Source organism: Lemur catta, chromosome 3 (genome assembly GCF_020740605.2).
Source record: "Lemur catta isolate mLemCat1 chromosome 3, mLemCat1.pri, whole genome shotgun sequence".
In the NCBI taxonomy this organism is placed as follows: Eukaryota; Metazoa; Chordata; class Mammalia; order Primates; family Lemuridae; genus Lemur; species Lemur catta.
In genome coordinates, this window is record NC_059130.1 from 87,010,820 (window position 1) to 87,022,469 (window position 11,650).

An 11,650-nucleotide genomic window follows, 5' to 3' on the forward strand; every position below is an offset into this window, starting at 1 on the left:
TCTCTACAAAAAAATGTAAAAATTAGCCGGGTGTGGTGGCACATGCCTGTAGTTCTAGCTACTGAGGAGGCTGAGGCAGGAGGATGGCTTGAGCCCAGGAGTTTGAGGTTGTAGTGAGCTATGATTATGCCACTGCACCCAGCCTGGGCAACAGAGCAAGACCCTGTCTCTAAAAAAAATAAAGTTCATTTATTTATTTATTTATTTATTTTATTTATTTATTTTTTTTTTGAGACTGAGTCTTGCTCTGTTGCCTGGGCTAGAGTGAGTGCCGTGGCATCAGCCTAGCTCACAGCAACCTCAAACTCCTGGGTTTAAGCAATCCTACTGCCTCAGCCTCCCGAGTAGCTGGGACTACAGGCATGTGCCACCATGTCCGGCTAATTTTTTTCTATGTATATTTTTAGTTGGCCAGATAATTTCTTTCTATTTTTAGTAGAGACAGGGTCTCGCTCTTGCTCAGGCTGGTCTCGAACTCCTGGCCTCAAGCAATCCACCCGCCTCGGCCTCCCAGAGTGCTAGGATTACAGGCATGAGCCACCACGCCCGGCCCAAAATTCATTTATTAAAAGGTGTTTATTTTCCTAATGTTGCCTGCAAAATCAAAATAAGCTGAGTAAATTAAACTGGATATCTTGTTACTAGTCAATCCCCACAGTTAGTTTCAAACTTCATAACTTCACCTCAATATGACCATTTTATAATCAAAATATACACACACTAAAGTAACCTTCCCAAATTTTTAATGAAATAAAGGAAATGGGACAAAAAATATTTAGGAAACCAAAGCATCTCCCACTTCAGAGAAAGAGAGTTGCTGTTTGGACACATCAGTCAAGAGCAGCATATTTATCTACACATAAGATAAACATTAAATGTGAATCTTTTGGTCACATTTTTAAAAAACATTAAATGAATAGTGCCTACCCTAAGAACCAATAGCAATTAATCAAATCTCTTGAACCTTCCTACAGGGGGGCAGAGATGCTCTGATTCCTCATATAATAATATTTAAATACTGAGTTGAATAATCAGTGTTGAAGCAAAATCTGGCCAGGTGCAGTGGCTCACACCTGTATTCTTAGCACTTTGGGAGGCTGAGGAAGGAGGATCACTTGAGGTCAGGATTTCAAGACCAGCCTGAGCAAGAGCGAGATCCTGTCTCTACCAAAAATAAAAAAATTAGCAGGACATGGAGGCGCACGCCTGTAGTCCTAGCTACTTGGGAAGCTGAGGCAGGAGGATTGCTTGAGCCAAGGAATTTAAGGTTGCAGTGAGCTATGATGACAACACTGCACTCTAGCCAGGGCAATAGAACAAGACCCTGTCTCAAAACAAAACAATAAGTGTTGAAGTAAAATCTAAATATCATGCACTGGGTCCACAGGGTACTCTTGGAGATAAGCAGGATTATCTAGGGAAGAACCACAGTTAACTTTTTTGGGTTGCCGGGCAACAAGCTAGCAGGAATGGGCCAGGGAGGCTCCCTCAGAAAGGGACTATGCCTAACAACTTCTCATGGAACCAAGGACCTCCCAAGTCTCCAAGTGCTAGGAAGCAGGTATTTCAAAGAATTCCCCGAAACAACTGGCACCTAATCTTAGACTACCTGGCCTTGAATCTAAAATATTTATGTTTGTTTGTTTGTTTATACATAACATGTAAAGAAGATCTGATGTTTGTCCTCTTTAAAAAAAGAGAACGAGAAGAAAGAGAGAGAGAGAAAGAGAATGATGAAAGGGGACTTGTCTGCTGGAACTTGGACCCACAGTTCAGTCACCTGCAGCCTGGCCCAGGTGTGTGTCTCTGAAGAATGCCCAATGCTTAGAGAACATGGACCCATAAACCTATGGATCCTCCTTCCTTTGAGGTCCGCTCAGTAGTATTCACCAAAGTCCTTTGCTTGACATTTCTAATACTTACTAGAATAAGCAATAACAAACTGCATCACCTCATTTAGTCACACAGCAGCCTAGTGATAGAAAAAGAATTCTCTATGTTGGTTCAATGAAGTGAAGAGAGGAAAACCACCATACAGGTATTCCATATATTTTTAATGTGATTATCCCTCTTCCTGGAAAAGAAGACACTAATTTTTTTTTATATCTCCTAAGGTGAACACACACTGGAATGAAATTATCCCTTTTAATGACCATACCTTTCTCTCCCACACAACCCTTAGCCATCTCAACAAACGGATAGCACATAAAATCATAAGCCACTGTCTACTTCTGGCTATGCAGCTGCTAGGAATGCCCAAGCTCTTTTCCCTTTCTCTTTTCTAGTGAGCCACTAGGCACTTCATGTAGGTTCTTCTCCCTTGACTGGGCTTCCTTTTGTGTTTGCAAGGCTGCTCCACCCATGGAATCAAGATAGACCACACAACAATATGACTGTTCAAAGATCTAAATGTTCTGTATTACCTGCTTCTTTTGCCAAGTCAGGGTAGTCTCTTGAATTCTCAGCTCCAGGCTTCATGAACTAGAAATATAGGAGATAATAAATAGAAACAAGTATAGTTAGATGTTCTTCACAAAAAAATCCTCTTCATTCAAACAAAAAACATATTGAGCACCTATTACATCAATGAGAATGAATAAACTATAACAACAAATAAAATTATGACTGAATTTTACAAATATAATGTTGAACAGAAAAGCAGAACTAATCCATGGTATTAAAGGTCAGGAAGTCAGGAAAATGGTAACCTTTTGCAGGTTACAGTGACTGGAAGAGGGCACAAGTGCTGAGGTGCTGGGAATATACTATTAATATTTGTTTTTTAATTAATTAAATTTTTACATACAGGCTCACTGTGTTGCCTGGATTAGAGTGCAGGGGCACCATCACAGCTCATTGCAACCTCAAACTCCTGGGCTCAAGCAATCCCCCTGCCTTAGCCTCTCAAGTAGCTGGGACTACATGTACGCACCACCACGCCCAGTTAATTTTTTTATTATTTTTTTATAGAAACTGAGTCTCGCTGTATTACCCAGGCTGGTCTCAAACTCCTGGGCTCAAGTGATCCTCATGTCTCAGCCTCCCAGAATTATTTTATTTTTCAATCAAAGAAATGAAAGAAAAAAAAGGACAAAAAAGTACCACAAGCCTTACAAAAAAACAGCATTCCTCTGTTTCACTACTTCCCACCCACTGGTCATACCTGCTTCCAAAATATCCACTTTCAATTCTTATAGATATTTCCTGTGACACAAACAGACATGTTTCTAAATATTCTTATAAAATTATTTCTTTATCAGTTTAAGAAGTTATATCATAATCTCCAATAAAGACCAATGAGGATTAGGTCTCTTCTGCCGCCCCACACATACATTTACCCCTCCCACCCATCTTAGATAGCTAAGTCACAATTCGTTGCTAATTCAGTACTCAGTGTTTATCTTATTAAGTACATCTTTTTTACTACTGGGCCAAGTAGTCTAATTATGATTTGCTTTACTGTACCATTTTAGGGTTTTTTTTTTTTCTGGAATTAAATTCATATCCTAATGAACTTTTAAGGCAAACACCCTTGCATCCACTACCCAGATCAAGAAATACAACTTTGCCCACCATCCCAGAAACTCCTCCATGCACTCTGTCCCAATCTCAATCCCTACCTTACCCCCAAAGTAATTACTATCCTATTCCTATAGTAATCGCTTTCTTGGAACATTTATTTCGTAGTTTTATCACCCAGATGTGCATCCAAAGACATTACAGTTTAATCTTGTCCATTTTTTTAATTCCAAAACCTCACCTTTTTTAATATCACCACCCATCTTATAAAAAAATTTTTTTAAGTAATATGATGTTCTCAAGTAGATATAAGTTTTCTAAAATTCTAATTTTCACTTAAAAGCTCAAATTTTATAATTGGAAACAAATACTGGCAGTTGTTTTCCTTGAAGTGACAGGATGACTTCATTCATTTTTGAGAAAATATCTAAAATACACCCATGTCTGAATAACCATCATATGTACGCCAGATGTTCTCTCAAGTAAAACTGGTGTTTCAAGAAAAAAGCAGCTAGTTTAGCTCACAATGCAAACAATTTCACACGTGTATTCTCAAGTGTTGAGATTTAATAAAATTAACAATTGTTTTCTCCTTCATCAAGTACGGTCTTAAATGAAAACTGATGTTTTATTCCTACGAGTACATGAGTACACAAAGAATACAGGACTACTAGTACTGACATTGCTATCTACCATTACTTTTGCACCATCAGTATAAATGTCAATATACAATGAAAATGGCAAATATCTTAGTATTATTATGAAGAGTCTTAACGTTGCAGATCCCCTGAAAAGGTCTCAGAGAACCCAGGAGTCCACAGACCACATTTTGAGAACCCCTGCTAAAGCTATTAATTCATTGGCAGCTGTCAAATGGTGATATTCTGTCATTTTTCAGCTATTATTTTGAATACTTTTCATAAAAAACACTACTCCTAAGTATAGTTCACATGGGAAAGATAATAAAGGTATGATTATTTCCCTTTATCAGTTTTCAAGATAATGAATAAGTCCCCTATTATCCTGCAAAGCTACGATTTGTTGGTTTTTAAATATTACCATGAACTCATGTATTTAAACACCATTTGATGGGTTTCACTCAATTGCAATTATCTTTTCTAAAGTTCAGATTGTACCATCTTTGATAAATGGGAACTTCTTCAAGTTAGCTTCCAAATCCTTTTGATATAACCCAAGTTGTCTTTGATAACTTTCTTGCAATTAGGAAAGACAAAATATTCTAGACTTATCTTGCACATTTCCTGCCCCACATGGAATCAGCATTTTCTCCAACTAGCCATTCCTTTTATTAGGAAAAGATATTTCAAGACCATAATCTGGATGTTATAGATCCCACAGATTTGGTCATTGTTTCCAGGCCTCTTTAGTGGACAGAGCTAAAAATTTTTATTTTATTTTTTATTGTTTTTGAGACAGAGTCTCGCTCTGTCGCCCAGGCTAGAATGCTGTGGTGTCAGCCTAGCTCACATCAACCTCAAACTCTTGGGCTCAAGCAATCCTTCTGCCTCAGCCTCCTGAGTAGCTGGGACTACAGGCATGCGCCACCATGCCTGCCTAGTTTTTTCTATATATTTTTAGTTGTCTAGTTAATTTCTTTCTATTTTTTTTTTTATTTTAGTAGAGATGGGGTCTCGCTCTTGCTCAGGCTGGACTTGAACTCCTGATCTAGAGCGATCCTCCCACCTAGGCCTCCCAGAGTGCTAGGATTACAGGCGTGAGCCACCACGCCCTACCTAAAAAATTTTTTAAAGATGAAATGCTTCATACTAATACTTTGGATTCAAATTCAAGATTACAGAATTTTTTACCTACCCTCTTCTGTATTATATCTGTATCTCTTTTCTTGTCTACCAAGAATCTTAGTTCTCAAGCACTAAAGGATAAAGTAGAATATCCTACACTTATTCACATAATTTAGACCATGTTACACACATAATAATCTTTTTTTTTTTTTTTTTTTTGAGACAGAGTCTCACTCTGTTGCCCGGGCTAGGGTGCCGTGGTGTCACCCTAGCTCACAGCAACCTCAAACTCCTGGGCTCAAGCAATCCTTCTGCCTCAGCCTCCCGAGTAGCTGGGACTACAGGCATGTGCCACCATGCCCGGCTAATTTCTTTCTATATATATAATTTTAGCTGTCCAGATCATTTCTTTCTATTTTTAGTAGAGATGGGGTCTCGCTCTTGCTCAGGCTGGTCTCGAACTCCTGAGCTCAAATGATCCGCCCGCCTCGGCCTCCCAGAGTGCTAGGATTACAGGCGTGAGCCACCACGCCCGGCCCATAATAATCTTGTAACAATACTAATGCTATACTAATGCTAATGCTCAGTAACATAATTACCGAGAACAGTCTACTTAATTTGCAAAACTCATTTGTTTCACTTGCTTTTTATGTGCCTACCTCCAAATTTAGATCATGCTACACCTCTAAAATCGCTCTTAAAACCCTAGTACACATGGTCAAAAATTTTTATCCTAGAGACCTTCCTCCTGGAACCATTCATATACCTATCGCAAACCGGACTATGCATAGCTGCCATCCTGGTGCTTCTCTCTCTATTCTCCCATGTTGGATTCTCTGTTTCCAAGAACCAGTATCTTCTTCCTTGGCTTATATCATCTTGATGGACACATCAATCATACATTTATTGTCTTTCCTGTACGACCTGTACCACTAGGTCATGAAATAGTAGACGAGGAATAGTGTCTTATTAAAAGTATTCAAAGTAATAACTGAAAAAGAAATGATACAGTATCACCATTTGACAGGTGCCAAATTAGCTTTGAGTAGGGATGTGTAAAAAGTACATTTTTTAGAGCTTGTTTTTTTTTTTTTTTTTTTTACAGACAGGGTCTCACTCTGTTGCCCAGGCTAAAGTGTAGTGACACAATCATAGCTGACTGCAACCTCAAACTCCTGCACTCCAGCAATCCTCCTGCCTCAGCCTCCCAAGTAGCTGGGACTAGAGTGGCTGGGACTGCAGGCATGCGCCACCATGCCCAGCTAATTTTTCCATTTTCTGTAGAGACAAGGTCTCACTCTTGCTCAGGCTGGTCTCCTGACCTCAACTCCTGACCTCAAGTGATCCTCCCGCCTCCGTCTCCAAGAATGATAGGATTGCAGGCATGAGTCACAGCACCAAGCCTGAGGAAGTTTGAAGAAGACATGGGACTTGGACTAGTTCTTGAAAGACAGGTAGAATGTAAGTAGATGAGAGGGCATATCAGGAGATAGGCAGCATAAGCAAAGGGTCTGGCCTGATGTCAGCCAGATGGCAGTTGTGACTTAGTTGTGTTAAAACATGTTGACACCCACTGTAGGAATTCTAACTCATTTCCTACATTGAATAATAGAACCTCATTAAGAAAACTTTAAATTATCTAGACAATTCAGCTATTCAAATTAAGAAACATAACAAAAGAGCCCAACCAGTAGAAATCTATTAACAGAACTTTAAATTTCCTTCAAAAGTAGAAAAATAAAAAAAATAACTTGACAGTATTAATTACCTAGTAGATTTCTCCCTCTTCATCAAATCCTGACTCAGGGTCCAGCAGGCCAGACCTAAAGGGAAGTATTCTGGCCTAATAAACACATCAATAATGGCACTCTTCATACTCCCACCTTTTCCCTAAGGACCTTAACACCTCCCCCACCTCTACCTCCCAACTTGAGGAAAAAGAAATACATCTCCTGCTTCCCAAAAGGTTATAAAACTGTGCTTTTCCATACAGCCCACATAATAATCAGACATTCAACAGCCAACAGAAGATCTGACTGCATTAATACCATAAAAGTCTTACTGTCTGCCTGTATTAGAAGCCCCCTCTTCCATGAAACAATAGGATGATCTCCAAGCTTCTGGTATCGGTCGACTTTTCTATTTACATGTTTTGATTGAATTGTGTACTCTCAGCCAACTGGTAAAATAATAAAAATTTTAGGGCTGCTTTCTCAGAAATAGAGCTCTTGCTAGGAATTCTTTCACAACGCATTATCTATTTAATATTGTTTAACTAACATTCATTGAGGGCCTTCAGGGACCAGGTACTTTCAGGTTAACAGGAGTATAGCCATGAATAAGATGGGGTACCCACCCTGGAAGACCTTACATGCTTTCGGAAAATACAGACATAGAAACAGAATTTCAGTACTGTATAACATAGTAAGTACTAAGAGGTAAAGTGCAGTACAAGGCTCTACTGGAAAGTCAGGAGGATCTGAGGCTTCCTGGAGAAGACAAGACCCAAACTGATTCTTTAAAAATGCAAAAAAGTTAACCAGCTGAGAAGATAATGGTACAAGTAGTAAAAACAACAGAAGCAAAGCAACACAGGTATAAAACTATAGAGCAGGGGAAGAAACTAAAGGCAATTTGGCATTACTAAAGCATGGATGCGGTAAGGGGTCAAGAAAAAAGCCTGGTCCGGCATGGTGGCTCATGCCTGTAATTCCAGCACTTTGGGAGGCCCAGGCGGGAAGATCATGCTTGAGGCCAGGAGTTGGAGACAAGCCTGGGTAACATAGGGAGGAGACCCCCATCTCTACAAAAGTGAAATAAATTAACCAGGAGCGACGGTGCCCGCCTATAGTCCTAACTACTCGGAAGGCTGATCGTGCCACTGCACTCCAACATGGGCAGCAGAGCAAGACCCTGAGGGACGACAGAAGAGGAAGGAATAAGACTGTAGCAACCTCTGGCCTCCAGAGTTCCAAGCTGACACTTGAGGAACAGAAAGGGGGTCAGAGGATCCAGGAAACCTGCCACCTGTGCCGAGACGCTGAGCATCACTAGTGTCTCTCCTCCGGATCCACACCTGGAGCTGTCTCTAAGAAGGGCTCCTACTGGAAGTATTCCTGGAAGGGCACATAGTGACATATGCACGACCTGCTTCCCTTCTGGTGCGAGATGACCTTTGCCTCGGGTGGAGCTCCATGAACCTTGGGACTTCACCCAGAATCTAAAGAGGTGAGAACCTTGGGTATCCTGAGGGCTGCATCACAAACTCCGACCAGGGAGAAAAGGGAAGGAGAAAAAAATGGCCGCAGGAGCAAGCCTGAGACACTACAACCCCCAGAGACACCGCAGCTCGCAACCCCACCCCCGCCCCGCCGCCTGCCCCCGAGTCGCCACCCGGATGCCCCAGGCGCCTAGCAGCCGGAGCCGGGAGCCGGCGTCCTCCGAGCAGGAAGGACAGACAGGAGCACGCAGGCGCTGACCGCCTCGGTTTCCTGCCACCTAGAGGTTCCCCCGCCACACAGAGGCAGATCGGGACCGGGAGCCCTCCTCCGCCGTACACTGCTGTTTACCTTGGTCATGCCAACCCCCACCACGAACACCCGGCGCAGGGTTGGAAACGTCTCCACGGAGAGAGGCATGGTTCTGCCGGCGTCCGGCAGGGGCGAGCGCAGCGGACTAGAGCCGGGAACTGAGGCCGGGGCGGCCGGGGCCCCCTCCGGGCGGGAGGCGGCGGAGGCGGGCCGGGGGCAGGCCCTGGCCACACGAAGCGACGGCAGACGGTTAGCCGTCGGCTCCTGCGCGTGCGCGGCGCGGTGTGCGCCTCTGGGTGGCGGGGGCGTAGTTTTCCAGCCCTGGGCGCGCGGAGTCCAAGGCCAAGGTTCCCGGACGTGGACTCAAGACAGAGTCCACCCTCAGCCGTTGGAAAACATCTTTATAACCTAGTAGCCACCAGTCCCCACCTCATGCACCAGTAGTCCCAGGTACTCAGGAGGCTGGGGCTGCACTGCAGCCTGGGCAACAGAGTATGACCCTGTCTCTTAAAAACAAAACCAAAAACAAACAAAAAGAGTGTCCTATCTATCCCTAGGGCCTAGCACAAGGCAGGACACTGAAGAGGCCCTTACTAAGTGAACAGTTGTTTCTTGAAACTGATTGACTAATAGAGATCAGACAGTTACCAACCTGCTAGAACAAGATGTCACAGGGCCCAGATTAATTATTATGTAACAAATGCTGGCTGTACACTGGATATTGGTTTCAAAATAGTCCATAGAAGTGAAGAGGGGATAGTAAGGTCATAAAAGATATTCATTAATACTAAGAAGGTTGAGAAAGAACACTTCTCTTTCCAATGAGGAGAACTAAAAAATCCAAAAATTCCCCTGTGTCAACAAAAGAAAAAAATCAAGTTTCTAAAGAATTACAGTAAACTGAGGGCTACAGCCCCCAAGGCAGGGAAGGAGTCTTTCAGAGAGGGTCTATCAGACTGCTCCAAAGCAGTGTTTCAGCTGACAATTTATATACAGGTAGTGGAGGCTTACTGCAGGCAAAATCACACCAGACTTGCTCAGAAGTTACATTAAAGCAGGATCACATCTAAGTTTGGGTGTGAGAGTACATCTGGTTATAGATTACAGAGGCATAATCACTAACTGCGTCAGATATTATGTGTAGGAAAAGGCAAGGACTAAGGTCATTTATCTTTTAAGGAATGTAGTGACTGAGGCAAGACACATAGTGTGCTCTATCCTGTTTTGTCTTCAAAGCATCCCTCCAGAAAGCTGCATGTCATCACAGAGTCAGGGCCTTTGTGAAATTATGCTGGCAAGCAGAAATGAACAAACGTGGCTTCTTATGTTATAGCTGGGACCACAGGACCATTTGCTGTTAATATTTTGTCTCATGCCTGCTACAAAACACCTAGAAATGCTGCGTAGAATACAACAATCATCCCTTTAAATACATAGAATATGGAGGAGGGAATGTTTTTCTTTTAAGTTTATACTCATCTGTACAGTTTGAATGTTTGGACTTTGTGTATATATTTTATTTTTGCTATACCACATCTTTAATTTTTGTCATTGTGTTTTGTTTTCATTTTCATTATTTGTTCTTAAGTAGGTAATACTCAATACATACATCAAGATTCAAAAAGTACAAAAGGTCAAACTTTAAAATTCTCCCTCCCACCCTTATTCCCAGCCTTGCAGTCCCTCCAGTCCCTCACCACAGCCTTCCAGAGATATTTTATATAAATATAACCAAATGCATACGTAAGTAATGTTATCCCCCTTCTTAACACAAATTTTAGCTTTCTTTTATACACTATTCTGCATCTTGATTTTTTTTCAGATAACAATGGATTTTTTTGTTGTTTTGTTTGAGACAGAGTCTCATTCTGTCACCCAGGCTAGAGTGCAGTGGCCTGATCATAGTTTACTGTAACCTTGAAATCCTGGGCTCAAGCAATCCTCCCACTCCAGCCTCCTAAGCTGCTGGGACTACAGGTGCACGCCACAATCATCCTGGGCTCAAGGGATCCTCCTGCCTCAGCCTTCCAAGTAGCTAGGCCTACAGGCACATGCCACCATTTTTTTTTTTTATGTGCCACCATTATTTATTTATTTATTTTTGTAGAGATGGGGGTCTCACTATAATGCTCAGGCTGGTCTTGAACTCCCGAACTCAAGCAGTCCTCCTGCCTTGGCCTCCCAAAATGCTGGGATTACAGGTGTGAGCCACTGCACTTGGGCTTCCCTGATTTTTGAAGGACAGTTTTGCTGGCTGTAGGATTCTTGACTGACAGGTGTTTTCCTCTTAACACTCTGAATATAGTGGCCCACTGCCATTTGGCTTCACAAGTTTCTGATGAGGAATCTGTGGATATTCTTAGTGAAGATCCTTTGTATATGAGTAATTGCTTATCTCTTGCTGTTTTCAAGATTTTCTCTGTCTTTTGGAAGTTTGATTATAATGTGCCTTGGTATGGGTCTCTTTGAGTTTATCTTACTTGGAATTTGTTAGCTTCTTGGATGTTATATTCATGTCTTTCATCAAATTTGGCTGTGGCCATAGCCAGGCATGGTGGCACATGTGTGTAGTACCAGCTACTCAGGAGGCTTAGGTGGGAGGATCACTTGAGCCCAGGAATTGGAGATTACAATGAGCTATGATTACATCACTGCACTCTAGCCTGGGTGACAGAGCAAGACCCTGTCTCTACAAAAAAACTAAGGAAAAATTTAACTGTGGTCTGGCACAGTGGCTCATACCTGTAATCCCAGTGCTTTGGGAGGCTGAGGTAGGAGGATCACTTGAGGCCAGGAGTTTGAGACCAGCTTGGACAACATAGTGAGACCCCATCTCTA

At 42.1% G+C, this 11,650-nt stretch overlaps 1 protein-coding gene across 1 annotated transcript in view; it reads right to left on the reverse strand.

The window, feature by feature from the left end:
- SCP2 (sterol carrier protein 2) overlaps window positions 1–9,054 on the reverse strand; it is a 103,238-nt gene extending 94,184 nt beyond the window's left edge. Inside the window, exons 1-2 of the mRNA XM_045547999.1 lie at window positions 8,852–9,054; window positions 2,424–2,481 (exon numbers count right to left, since the gene is read on the reverse strand). Of these exons, the coding sequence (XP_045403955.1) occupies window positions 2,424–2,481; window positions 8,852–8,920 (127 nt within the window). The 5' untranslated portion in view covers window positions 8,921–9,054. The remainder of the gene's footprint in view (window positions 1–2,423; window positions 2,482–8,851) is intronic.
- Window positions 9,055–11,650: the final 2,596 nt, after the last annotated feature.